Source organism: Melanotaenia boesemani, chromosome 10, assembly GCF_017639745.1.
Source record: "Melanotaenia boesemani isolate fMelBoe1 chromosome 10, fMelBoe1.pri, whole genome shotgun sequence".
Taxonomy (NCBI): Eukaryota; Metazoa; Chordata; class Actinopteri; order Atheriniformes; family Melanotaeniidae; genus Melanotaenia; species Melanotaenia boesemani.
The window spans coordinates 31869838-31884059 of NC_055691.1; the positions used below are offsets into that span (position 1 = coordinate 31869838).

General features: G+C 36.3%; 1 protein-coding gene across 2 annotated transcripts; it reads left to right on the forward strand.

The window, feature by feature from the left end:
- The first annotated feature begins 3798 nt into the window (after positions 1-3798).
- On the forward strand, positions 3799-7958 carry LOC121647061. Of its 2 annotated transcripts, XM_041996208.1 has the most exons (5): positions 3799-4310; positions 4841-4960; positions 5702-5901; positions 6044-6360; positions 6922-7957. In XM_041996208.1, the coding sequence occupies exons 1-5, from the start codon at positions 4113-4115 to the stop codon at positions 7275-7277; spliced, it is 1191 nt and encodes a 396-aa protein (XP_041852142.1). In that variant the 5' UTR covers positions 3799-4112; the 3' UTR covers positions 7278-7957. The 2 variants fall into 2 exon arrangements, with proteins under 2 accessions (XP_041852142.1, XP_041852140.1); XM_041996206.1 differs by having other exon boundaries at positions 4841-5901; positions 6922-7958.
- The last annotated feature ends 6264 nt before the right edge of the window (positions 7959-14222 follow it).

Below are 14222 nucleotides of genomic sequence, written 5' to 3' on the forward strand. Positions count from 1 at the left end.
ATACCAGCTCTGCAGCCTCGCTTTTGCCTTCTTTCCCACCTGAGATGCCTGCGCTAGGCCGGCGGTTTTGTAAATGTTCTCAGGAGTCCTGATGTGACCGGCCCCAGGCTTGGCAGCTTGTGGTCGGCATATTCAAAGAGGACTGTGCCAGCGCTTTGCGGTGGTTGGCTTGGGTTCTACACTTTGGAATTCCCTTTCTCTGCCAGGATTGGGCAATTGCTCTCCAGGTTCCGGATGGGCTGCCCAATCATGACGCAGCACCGTCTACATATGCTAAGGATTGCCTTCATTTGGGGCAGCTGTGTACAGGTGGTACACAGTTCGCCAGCTTTGGGAGAGACTCTTTTTTGTATGGTTCTGAAGTACCCTGTGTGGGCTTTGTGCTAAAATTTGATAGTGCTAATATTGACATGATTGATTTGGTTATGGAAGACAAAAATCCTTACCTGAGTTTGGGTGAATTTACCTGAGTTTACCTGATGTATCTGAGTTGGTTGTTTTTTTTTTTTTTTTTTGTTTTGCTTGCCATTTTGGACTTTATTCCTTAAATGGACACCTTTGGTTAATCCTTTTGTCTTTTTGTTCTAGATTATATTTTGTGTTTACGTGAGTTTGAGTTTGTCGGAGTTGTATATATTTATTATGTGAATATTGTGTTTTGTTATTAAATTGTGGAATTGTTCTTTTATTTCCGGTCTCCGACTCTTATGTTAATACCCTACAAAAGGGTATGTAACACCTGACAATCAAGGGTGGAATGTGTATGTAATAATCTGTACATAGAACCTGGCACATAGACCAAATATTCAACAAGTTTTGCTGAGTGTGAGTAAGGATACATAACGTAAAAATTGCAGAGAGAATAAGAAAAAAATTAAAATAGAGCATGAGATAAGAGAGTTCTGAGCCACATCACTGTTGTGCGCCGCCATCATTTGTGTCCTTATCCTTTTGCAGATGTGAGTAGCAGTTTCTGCATTTGCTTCATAATCACAATTATCAGAGTCAAAAATTACTTCAAGATGGTTTTAATCTTCAGACACATCCTCATGTATTTCACTGTCATGATCAAAGATAAGCTCCAGATCCAGATAGCAGACATGGTTGGGTTGGCTACTTTCGAGACTTATTGCTCAGCTGTGGCACTGGCAAGTGTTGTGTGGGCCATTAAGGTCAAGATGTCAGTTGATGGTGTGGACATGGATTACAGCCAGTATTTTGTAGCCAGAAATTGCCCTAATGTGGGAAACCTTCCTTTTGATAATGTCCTTGTGGGTAAACATGGAAAATTCACCATTTTCACTAAACCAAGCAAGAAAAGTTTCATACCAAAAATATATGTTGAACTTTTATTTTTATTATTTTTTTTTTTTAATGCTTAATTTTGACCCACAAATTAACAGGATTAATGAAATGAGTAGTTTACTTATTTTGAATAAAATAATGATTAATGGTTATTATAACCAAGAATATTTTTTTGAATGTAAGAGGTCTTGGCTTGGAGTTCAGTGGCATGCATAATTTATATTTATCAAAAATCACATTTAGCTCACACCCAATTTGTCCACTTACAACCCTTTTCAAAAAACGAGTGAAGAAAAGGATGATCATGTTAAAGTGAGAAGAGGTGGTATGGGAGGTAAAGAGATAAAAAAAAGGAAAAGATAAGCTACATCAAGTACAGGCTTAACAAACCCTGTTATTATTGAGAAAGCTAATGCATTACAAAGACACTGCAATCCTTGGTGCCAGAAAGCAATTACATGTAGCTAATTACTAAATAATTTATGCAGGCAGTTTAACCAAACACCACTCTGCAACCCGCCTTCAACTGGGTTTTATGTTTGTCTCTGACTAGGGTTAAACAAAATGCCTCAGGGCTTCATGGCACTGGAGATATGCATTAATTACACCATATTTCTAAAATATCTGCCAGAATGTACCCTAGTGTGAAACTTCCTTCCATCAGCTGCCTTTAACAGTTATTGTGATCTTTGGTCGTATAATATGACGAAAGAGCAAATGGTCTTACAGGTCCAGTTTTACCAGACAGCAGGATTTTCTGGTAAAATTGCAAATTGGTGCATTACAGCACTCAGATTACTTTTTTGTGGTGAATGGATATGTTTGTCATTAGTATCACAATTAAAGTAATTTGTTACTAGTTACTCATGAATAAGCATTCCATTACTGGCTCACATTCCACTATCATGTGAGCCAGTGTGTTTCGGTGCCACAAAACAAAGAAGAAAGGCAAAAAGAAAATCCTTCTGAAACTTTGTGTCTCTTCTGCACAGGAGCCTTTCCTGCATACATCAGTGGACATGGACAGTTCATTCAGTTAGACAGGCATCAGAGGACATAGTGTTTACATTACTCATGCACTCATATTTTTTTCATTTTGTGAGTGAAAAAAAGAGCAATCATAGTGAAATGTATATTCTGTCTGGCTGATAAGTGTCAGTCAGCAGGAAAGAAATGCACTTTAGCTTTGAAAAAACACCTGCAGGCTGACCTAAGCTCCACAACACTTATTCTGCAAGAACAGCACCAACCCAAAAAGTAGTGACTTTATCAACAAAGCTGCTGCTCCAATGGAAGAACATATTGCTGTTTATAAGCAGCATATCTTTCCTAAAGATTATTATGGAAATGTGCCAACATTGCAGAAAAGCTTTATTTCTTGAGTCCCACATACTTTGCTTTATATTTATTTGTATACCTATTTTAACACAATGCTAAAGGGGATATTGCATTCACTGTACAGTACTCAAAGGTAAATGTTGTTGAACTCTCTAAGCAAAGCATGCAGGAGTTGCAATGAGCCGATTATATTTGAAATATTTTGCAAGTAGCGCACTGATAAAACAAGCCAGTATCAGTATTTTTTTATTCAATATCATTATCAATCAATATATCCTATGGATGAAGTCTATATAAATTATAAATATAGTAAAAATTTATTTTGGAACTGTGCAGTATGTACATCATGGTGGAAGTGCAGCTTTCGAAGTGTAAAAGAACCTTTGTGATTGGTCTTCATTTTACAGTCTCTTATACATCCACACATAATGTTTGAAAAACAATTCCTTGGGCATTTGACATCAATAAAAAAGGAGAACCTAAACTCATGGGAAAAAATAAGAAACCAGCCTTAATTCTGGATTACTTGTATGTTACATTACCAAAACAAAATGCTAGTTTTAAAACTGCAAGCAATGTATAGTTTCAGCTCCCAGTTAAACTTCACCTTGCCACAATGTCAAAATTAAGTCCCTGTGACACCGTATTTGTAATTTGCAATATCCTGAGAACTTTTGTGGTAACCTTTCATTTCCAGGGAGATTTTGCAGGTGGAACATATCCCTTGGAATACAACATTTTTTATGGTAATAGTATGAGTACAGTCATCCCTTTACCCCACAGTTCAAGGAAAATACTATATTTGATCACCTAATGTTTTTTCCACTTGCACATAATTGTATTTTTTCCTCAGTTTTAATTCTCTACTCCCCTGTGCAGCTCCAACATCTAGGTCAAGGGTACTGAAGGGAAGTAAATTGCAGTGGCTGCTCCATAGAACTTACATTATAGAAAAGATACTTTCAAAGACGCAATGACTTTCAGTTATAATTGTGTTTCCATATCATCTGCCATAGAAACTGCAAAAGATGTATATTTCATCTATCACAAAAACGTAAGATAATGTCTCTAGTTTCCCAAACTTTTATAGTCTAGCATAGAAAACAGTTTGAAGGAGAATATATATCTATATATTAACAGAGGTGGGAAGTAACGAAGTATTTGTACTTCGTTACTGTACTTAAGTAGATTTTTCAAGTATCTGTACTTTACTTGAGTATTAATTTTTCTGGCGACTTTTTACTTTTACTCCTTACTTTTAAACACAATTATCTGTACTTTCTACTCCTTACATTTTCAAAACGGGCTCGTTACTTTTTTCCCACTACCGCGGATGACGGCATGACGTAAAGGACGTAATAAAGGAGAGGGAAAGTCAACCCGCGAAGAAGGAGAAATATCAACATCACATCGCCTAGCGAGCTACGAGCAACCAACGAGCGAGCCTTGTCTAAACTGGAGGTTTTAACATGGAGGAGGAAAGCGAGCGAGAAAGCGAGCCTGACAGCCAGGACATTCGCCACCCTTGGCCTTATTTACAAGAACTTTTCGAGGTGGTCGGCTCCAAGAATGACTCATGGCGTATGCGTTGCGTCCTTTGTAAACCTAAAAGCCATGAGATTCTGGCTTTCAAAAACTCACCGTCGAATCTGAAAAAACACATAGAGGTAAGTGTTTTTTTTGTACTTTCTATTTTAGCTTATTTTACAATGCAGTGTCGTTTCCACCAGTGAGTTAACTTAATAAATCAAGCTGGGGCCCACCTAAAAGCATGAAGCTAACCAGCTAGCACATGCTTGACAAAAACACCGAAAGCTAATGGCGTGCAAAAGGGAAAAAAAGATTTTAGCTTGGCATGCCGAATGGTTTAGCTAAACGTTATAAACTCTAAAATAATACATTTTATCATGTATCTGTTTTGTATCTGACATGTCATGTGTATGAACTTGTACATGCTGCAAGTGTCGTCTTATGTAAATTCATAGTACTTTTTGTTCAGTTAAAATCATACAAGCAGTTGAATATTAAAACCAAAAATATATTTTAAAAAATGCCCCTTTGCAAAAATTGTGCCTTGAATTTAGGCCTGTCATTTAAATATTTTTTAGGGGTATATTTATAAATAACAAATATATTTTTTGTACATCTGAACCTCTTTTTAAAATTTTTGTGTGTGTTTGTCTTTTTCCTCTTTCAGAGAAAGCATTCAAATCATGTGGAGCGATACAAAAGCCTGACTTCAACAACTCTAAAGAGGAAGTCTGTCTCCTCAGAGGAAGGGTCATCCAAGCAACTGAAACTATGGGAAATGAGAAGGGTATCGCAAAAAAGTGTTGATCAGTACATTATAAACTTTGTTATTCAGGGTCTCCACCCCTTTAGCATTGTGGAGCAGCCAGGCTTTCGAGCTCTTCTAAATCATCTGCAGCCAGATCTAACTGTGATGTCTCGAGGGACCATAAAAAATCACATAGATAAAGCAACAGATGAAATGAAAAACAATTTAAAGGCTGCTATGAGTGACATTGAATTCATCGCTACTACTACCGATTGCTGGACGGCTCATAGGCGAAGTTTTATCGGAGTAACAGCACATTGGATTGAGTCGGAAACCATGGTCAGATCCTCTGCTGCGTTAGCATGCAAGCAAATTAGGGGATCACATACATTCTCGGCACTCGCTCAAGCACTAACTGACATCCATACAGAGTACAACATACGTGACAAAATAGTGCGCACAACTACGGACAATGGCTCAAACTTCATAAAAGCTTTTAGGCTCTATGGTGAGGTAGATGAAAATAACAACGATCTTAGACAGGAACAGACAGGAACAGAACAAGGAAACAGTGAAGGAGAGGAAGATGAAGAAAACCATGATGAATTTCAGTTTGTGGAGGCTGGAACATTGTTGGATCAAGATGATGGTTTAGAATATCAACTGCCAAAACACCAACGATGTGCCTGCCATCTTTTGAACTTAGTTTCAACAGTTGATATTTCCACTGCAAATGCCAACACAACCTACAAACGACTTTCTCGTTCTGCTTTTGCGAAGTGCTCAAGTTTGTGGAATAAAAGTGGAAGGTCCACGGCAGCAGCGGAGATAATCGAAGAAAAATGCAAACTACAACTTGTGAGACCGGTTGAAACAAGATGGAACTCTCTCTTCCTGGCAGTCCAGAGAATCGTGAGGATCATCAGAGAGCAAGGCGAAGGAGCAATCACAGCTGTGTGCAGCGCACTTAAAATTCCCATGTTAGTAGATATTATATTTATATTTTAATTTATATTTTATGATTGCTTTATTATTTTTAATAATTCTGAAATATGTAATTAAAAATACACATTTATCTTTCTGTAGTGACTTATGTTTTGTTTTATACTTCTTTTTTGACAGGTTCACTCCTGCTGAGATTGCTTTTCTCACCGAATATGTAAAGACAATGAGCCCATTCGCAAAAGCGATTGATGTTCTTCAGGGAGAGACCAGTGTTCAAATGGGATGGCTCGTACCCACAATAACACTTCTCAAGACTAAGCTAGAGAATCTTCGACTTTCCTCCAAATTCTGTGTGCCTCTAATAGATGCTCTTCAGACTGGACTTGAAAGACGATTCAGAGAGATGCTTGAAGATTCAGAGCTCATTGCTGCGGCCATTCTTGTCCCCAAATTCAAGACTTGCTGGACAAGTAATGACAACATTCTTAGAACTGGTATGTATAAAATATTTCCTTAAAGCTAAACTACCTGATGTATTTTTCCTTGTATTTTGGCAAAGATAATCATTTAGTTATCAGTACAGCATAACAGTAGTCATTTGGGAAAAAATGAGACTTTGAGGTCACCTGTGGGCTGTGTTATAAGGGTTATGTTTTAGAGCGAGGGAAAACAATCACACACACAAGAGCTACTGTTTTATTTCAAAATTCATAGCTTAAATAAATAAATAAAAGCCAATCCCTGATCTTTGCCATGTTCTCATTGCTCCTGGCTTGTGTACATATTTCCTGGTTTGTTTGAGACTGTGATCGGGGGGCGCAAAGGAGAGGGATTAGGAAAGGGGAGTGTTAACATTTTTTACACACATCACTTTTACAGTCACAAAATCAGGTAGTGTAGCTTTAATGCAAAAATGGCAAACATTTATAAGAAATTGTATTACTTGTGTATGAATAAGTACTCTCAAACAGTGTACTATGATCCTTTTTAATATTTTTTTTAATATGGAACAAACATGTTTATTGGGCACCTTTTGTTGTTTCTCTCTTTCATAGGCCTAGAGTTCATCAAAAGGCATCTTAAGGAGCAACCGATCCAACATCCAAGTGACACCTCCAACTCCTCCTCAGAAGAAGACTTCTTTTCTCCCATCAAGCAGGGAAACGCTCAAGAGAACACTAAGCAGCTCGAGTCCTACCTGGCCTGCCCAGATGATACCATGGACATCCTGAAATCTTTCCCAGCTGTTTGTAACTTATCCCTTAAGCTAAACACACCACTTCCAGCCTCAGCTGCCTGTGAGAGGCTTTTTAGCACCGCTGGCCTCATCTTTACCCCCAAAAGGGCTTGCCTGAACTCCAAGAACTTTGAGAACCAGCTGCTTCTAAGGCTAAACAAGAAATTCTGGTAGCTGAGGTTTTATGTTTTATGTTTCATGTTCAAGTTGATTTGCATATTGTTAAAGCTGCACTACCTGATATCTTTTTCCTTGTGTTTTGGCAAAGATTAATTTAGTTATTAGTACAGTATAATATAATAATATACAGTACAACATAAAATGAGAGTTTGAGGTCACCTGTTGGCTGTATTATACGTGTTTTTGTTTTAGAGCGAGGGAAGGAACAGGAACTGTTAATCGCATATTTCAGAGGGACAGGAGAACTCTGATTGGTCCATATATCCTCTATCTATCCAGAAGATAAAGGAAGGATCAAACACACACGGACCACACACACAAATTCACTAATTTAAGGTCCTATATTCTCCAAAATCCACTTTTCTGCTCTTTTTTCTGTTCTAATGTTTCTACTTTAAATACATACACAAAGTTGTTCATTTGGGTATGTTTGAGTTGATAATTACATATATCCAGAACTAGAATCTATCGGGAATAATGTGAGAGCTATTGTTTCATTTCAAAATTCATAGCTTATTCACAGTATTTATTTTTATTTTTTTTTTAAAGAATTAAAAGTCAACTCTAGATCTGTTATTCTCATACCTCCTGGTTTGTGTGAGACTGTATTGTATCAGTACTTTGCTGGTTATCAATAAAATAAGTTGCAGCAGTAATCCCTCACAGTAAAATTCATTTTTTACTTTTTACTTTTACTTCAAAAGTAGATTTCAGAGGATGTACTTTTGTACTTTTACTTAAGTGAAGAGGCAGAATCAGTACTTCTACTTTTACCAGAGTAGTTTCTTAACCAAGTATCTGTACTTCTACTTAAGTACTGAATGTGAGTACTTTTACCACCTCTGTATATTAAAAAAAACAAAAAACAAAGAGAGTGTAAACAGTCAGCTTCTTGAGTTACTCATGCAGGTCCTAAACTGTCACTCTGGCCATATAAATGTGATGCTAACGGCCTCTGATCAGACTCTAATGGTATTCATAGTTGCCATGGGTCCTTTCACTGCAATATTATTAAGATCATTTTTATTCATGATATCCCTCAAATTGTCCTTGGAAGAAACAGAAGATTATTGGAGTCTACAGACCTGTGCGTTGTGAATAAACATGAAAAACAATTTGTGTTCTTTTTAAAAGTGGGTTGGTGTTTAGTCCTGCACCTCTAGGATGGGACCAAAAAAGGGGGCAAAAAAATATAATTTGAACAAAAAATGTTAAATATATATATATATATATATATATATATATATAGAGAGAGAGAGAGAGAGAGAGAGAGAGAGAGAGACTATTATGTACTAATAACTTCCTATATGTTTTCAAAGAGAAGTAAAATCTTTCTGGTTTCACACCTTTTTCATGATCTTGACTATGAAAGTCACAAAAAACTGTCGTCTCTGTCATATCAGCTCTTAAATGTTTATCTAATTCTTTCAGTTACAAGAAATTAAAGAAAATGCACTGACAAAAATACATTTATATTTTGTCTATTCCATGTTTTTTTTCCTGGTTAGAGGACATTCCTTTGGGTTTAAACTGCCTTATTTGCTGTTTTAGGCATCTGTCTGTCCTCTGCAGGGTTCTTGGCTCTAAACTTACAGAGCTGATTGTTACTCTGTCCTGATAGTATCTGAAGTGAGTCCTCCAAATAACAATATTTTTCATTCTTTTAAATCTCAGTTTCACATTCACTTAAATTGCGCTTCATTTTTGCTTTCATTGTCATGTCTATTTAGTTATCACACAAACAGCATTTTTACATCCAAATGCTAAATGAGAGGAGTGCCTGCTGCACCCACTCATGACTAAAGATTGGTGTAGGAGTCATGTTTGTGCATATGCATATTGCTTCATGGTTTTTGAGCTTTAAAAGAAATAAATAAAATGCAACTGTATGTCTGTACATTTGTGTACATTTCCCATATTTTTTCTTTAAATGGTGAAAATAATGTGTATGCACATCATGCTTTTCTGATTACACACAATATTAGTCATGAAACTACCCACAATTGTTATGTATCTGGCACCAGATGTCTAAGGGTTTGCATAGAGAGATTCAATGGCCCATCACTTAAAGACATCAATGTTGGTGAAATTTTTGGTTGATTAATTTGGTTTAATTATAATAGTTATTTTAATTACATAAAATTTGATTTGCAATGAAATCAGCAATTTACAAATTACACATTTACAGTTGCAGGTTGTCCTCCTAACCCCCAATTTCCATGGGATGCATTTGTAAACATACACCCGGTGGAAATGGGGGGTGACACTGATGCATTCTGGATGTGTGTTCCGTCAAAAAAAGGACATATATGTCATATATGTGGATATATGTTTAGCAGACAGCCGCAACAAGGCGCTTCTGGGATGCTTCTGACATGCACCGCAGTGCTCGGTGGGAACCAAACCAGTGACTAAAATGGCGGCGAATAGCTAGAGAGGCCGCAGTACAGCTATAACGCGGCTAACATGCACCCAGTGGAAATTGGGGGTAAGTAGTAGTAAATGACCACATAGTGGTTGCAGATATGCTTTTCTGCATTTTAAGTGGTAACCATAGTTTCTCTAAGAAGCCTTGATGCAGACAACAATAAGTATGCAAGTCTTAAATGTCTTAACTTAACATAAAATAACATTTAAACTCAAAATTTAAATGTACCATTTTCCAGGAGTGACACTCGAAACTATGATCAAAGCTTGGTATTTTATTTATCACATTTTTTAATTATTTAAAGGTCAGTACTATTGTGTTGTCTTCCTGATAGTTTCTGACAGTATGTCAACTCTGCAATTATGAAAGTCTATTTTCAAAACAAATAATTAAATTGACAAAGAAAACAGAAAGAGGGGGAAAAATCCTTTATCAAAATCATGAAACAGTAGTGAGACACTTTGACAACAGACTTGTAAACAGCAGACAAAGGGCACTTTCTGCTTCACAGTTCCTCTCCACAGGAGATAACTGGCGCTCCTGCTCAGCTCTCTTCAATGTCAGCAACACTAAAAGCAGCAAACACAGCCTCCTCCTGAAAATGCTACAGTCAGAGAGAGGGGAAAAAAAGAAATTTCTAACTGTTTGGTACCCTCTTCTATTCTTGCTTAATCATCCACACACTATCATTCATATATATATATATATATATATATATATATATATATATATACCTGCAGCTTCTGCATTTTATTTAATGTAATACAGGTTGCCCGGGGGGCTGATCCTTATTATTATTATTATTATTATTATCTTTTTTTTTTTTTTTTTTTTTTGGTAAACTCTGTCATGCACTATGAACATGGTAGCGAGGCTACGTTGCCAATGGTCTCCAGTTGATTACAACTATGTTTCCAACAGCAGTGGAATTAAATCCTCACAAATAAGTTGTAAATCTTTTTGCAACAATGATAACTAACTTTGAATGTTAAGAAAAACAACATTTAAAAAAGTTGTGTTTTTAGCTACTTGCTTTCACAACTGCCATGCACTTGATGAGCTAATATGAAATTTTATGCAGGTTGAAATGTTATTATATATCGATTATGTGATATATCTCACTTGATGTACAATTTTATTTTATGCACAGTAGAATTTGTTGTATTTTGCATGTTCAAAATGGCAAAGAAAGCTCCTTAATGACTGCTTTCATGGTGTCATCAATACCATGAATATTTGAAAATAGTCCACAATACTGTCAAGTGGAAACCAAGATACAGGTTAGCGAAAAACCATGAAGGAGCAGCTCTTACCAGCATGCAAATCCCACATGCTGCTATAGGCATGGTCGGTAGAGATACAGAAAAATCTATATAAGACACTTTACTAGGCTTTGTTAATAAAGTCCACTTCATTTTTCAGCTATTGCGCTACTGAAATAACAACGAAATGCAAACTACAAGGGGGGCATTGACAAAAAAAATTATATTGGCTTTATTGTATGCCACGCCAGGTATTTCAGTCATTTGTATGGAAATATGTGATGTAATTAAACTTTATCTTAAACTTGAATTTGTCAATAAAGATAGAGTACACCCCCACCTTCATGTTATCTCCCAGTGACACTTAAAATGGATTCCAAAGTCATGTGTTCTGTTTCAGTGCAGGGGAAGCACCAGCCATGACCAGGTTACTTCCATTCAGACACAACTACAAGCATCAGGCCAACTCAGTGGGTATTGGTGGATGCATGCAAAGTGAATTGAAATTGGATTGCATGTCAGCATAGGTGTCGCCAGGCTACCAAAATTCAAACAAACAAAGAAAGTAAGGAGAAAGAATAAAAATGAAGAGGCTAGGAGAAGCTGCTTCCTGAATTTTTTTGAAAAGAGGTGAGCAGCAGAACTGAACTAACACAGTCTGAGCTGATGTCAGCAGCTGGTATCTCAGGCTGAAAGCAGCATGTTAGGAGTCATTTAATGACAAGAGATTATTATCAGAAAGTTATTTGTTCACAAAACAAATACATAAACTTTGTGTTGATATTTTAGCCCTTTGCCAGTGATCTATTGTGACATATTTAGCATCAATGAAATCCTAATGATCTCAAGGTTGTGAAGATGCCACTGTTATCACGCTACCTAAAAAAAACTCAGTGCAACAGCCCTCAAAAAGCTAATGATCCCTCATTTAACAGATGGTTAAAATAGGTCAAATGGAATAGAGGAGACTATTCTAACTTTAAGGCCATATTAAATGATAGATAACTGACCTACTGTTGGTACATTTAAGTCAGATTTAATGACTTATAATAAACTATATTATCTTGAAAAATGACTATTTTATAATAACAATAATAATAATAATAATAATAATAATGACTTAATTACTTAATTCGGTGCATTTACGAGGAGAAAAAAGAAAAAAAAAAGTTCTGAGGTAGTGCCATCAACAACAAAGGTATACTGTCATGGTGTGGGTAGAGAACAGGACCTGAATGCAGAACCAGGAAGCAGGATAACGAATAAAAGAGCCAGATGTTTAATTAACATAGAGCTTGGCTACAGCAGGGAGCAGGAATACAAAAATAAAACAACAGAATCAAACAGAACTGAAGCAAGTTAACACAATGATGACCTGCAGAGAACAAAAGAAACCAATAGGTTTTTAAACACTGAGAAGTAGAATTAACTAAACGATGAGCAGCAAAGCAACACCAGGTGTGCAACGAACAGGAAACAAAGGCATCAGAACATACAAGGATGTGGCTCAAAAAATAAGACAAGAAACCAAAAAACACAAGACACAAGGACAACAGAAACTAAAGAACAGATGCAATGATTTATAACACCTTTACATACTGTGATCATCCAAAGATGCTAATAAGGAGCAACCTATAAAATGATATAAAATAAAATATAAAATGTTTGCAAGAAGTCAGCAATTACTTTCAAACACAACCCTCTGCAAAACATTTATAATATTCTGGGCATGTGTGGAAAAAGCTAAATGTATTTGCATTTTTTGTAATAAACTAACAGACTATCTGTAGTGCATGTACAGGTATCAGGAAAAACAAATAAAATGAATCCAATGTTAGACTTTCAGGTTATCAACTTTCATCTCTAAAATATCTTTTTAAACATTTATCTTACATAATTAATAATAAATGCTTAGTGTTAATATTGCTTTTAATTAAACATTCTGTCCTTGCAATTCACTTTCTAACGTTTTACTTACTTACTCGATCCTTGCACTCTTTATAATTTATTTTTTTCAAACAATCTATCATCAGGTTTTTTTTCATGAGTGAACCACTTGTGATGCTTCCTTTATTGTTTATAAGTGTTTTTGGTTTAATCAAATTATCATGTAAAAAAAAGGATGTTTATGAGTGTAACGAATAACGTTTTTCATGCTGCTTCATGGAAATAAATTTAGCAGGAGTGTGTTTATCTGTACATGTCAACGTGTAAGCCCTGTTTTCAAAGTCTGTATACTCCTTGTTTAGATTAAGACAGAAGAAAAGACCTGTATACTTAATGGAATCTTGAATAAAGTGGATTTGGCTGCAAAAGTCAGCTACAGTTTGAGTTTGTCCTCCACAATGTTTTATTGAAAGAGAAAGGGATAAACAAGTGGAACGGCTGCCTCTAGGCACAGACTGTTCAGGAATATCCACAGAATGATAAAGGAGGTTCAAAAAGAAGTTGGAGGAAGAGAGGTTGAATGACGATTCACAGAAAAAGCAAATCGAGCAAAGAGATGCAGGCAGGTGACACTCAGACTTTGAAAATTGGTCTCCTGAAAACATATTGAGCTGTAGAAATGCACCTAGACATAGTATCACAAGGCTTTTGGTCTTTAAGATCTTGACATCTAAGTTGAGAGCTAGGCTTGGGGCACAGTGGTGGTGGTTTGTTTGGATGTGTTTTTCTATAGGTTTCCCATCAGCACTTTCCAATAACATTGGAGAGACAAAAAAGAGCCAGATGTCAGAAGATATAGGGAACCAGTCCCTGCTGAAACAAACAACATTAAGCGATAAGGCTCCTGTGCTTCTAGAGAAACTATTCAGCTTCCCTTACGTAATTAACCCTTTATTTCTGCATGTTTTATGTGGGAGGTTAAGAGATGAGATTGTGTTTGAAATGTAAGACAGTTTACCAACTGCTTATACCGCTGAATTTATGTAGCCTTCATTTGGTATTTAGTAAGAAAATGTAAGCAAGTGATGGCAAAATCTTGTTGCCAAAGGGACTACCGATATTAGGTAGAATTGTTTGAAAGCTGTTGTTAATCCATTAAAATTTCAGGGAAAAGAGAATTTCATTTCCATGTGCAGCTATTGATAAAATTGTTTTGCATAAACAGAATTGTATAATTCATTTTAACAAGCTCCTTCTTCCTGCAAAGCATTTTAAAAGGCTTGGAAACAGCATGCACAGTTTGTGTACAGGTTTGTGCTTGCCTGTGGAAGGGTTGGCAGTAGTTTCTGAAGAAGTATATTT

Coding starts and splice junctions, on each gene's coding strand:
- LOC121647061 (XM_041996206.1), top strand. CDS start 4,113: ATGGAGGAGGAAAGCGAGCGAGAAAGCGAGCCTGACAGCCAGGACATT. Junction 4,311..4,840: donor ATCTGAAAAAACACATAGAG/GTAAGTGTTTTT, acceptor TTCCTCTTTCAG/AGAAAGCATTCAAATCATGT. Junction 5,902..6,043: donor AGCGCACTTAAAATTCCCAT/GTTAGTAGATAT, acceptor CTTTTTTGACAG/GTTCACTCCTGCTGAGATTG.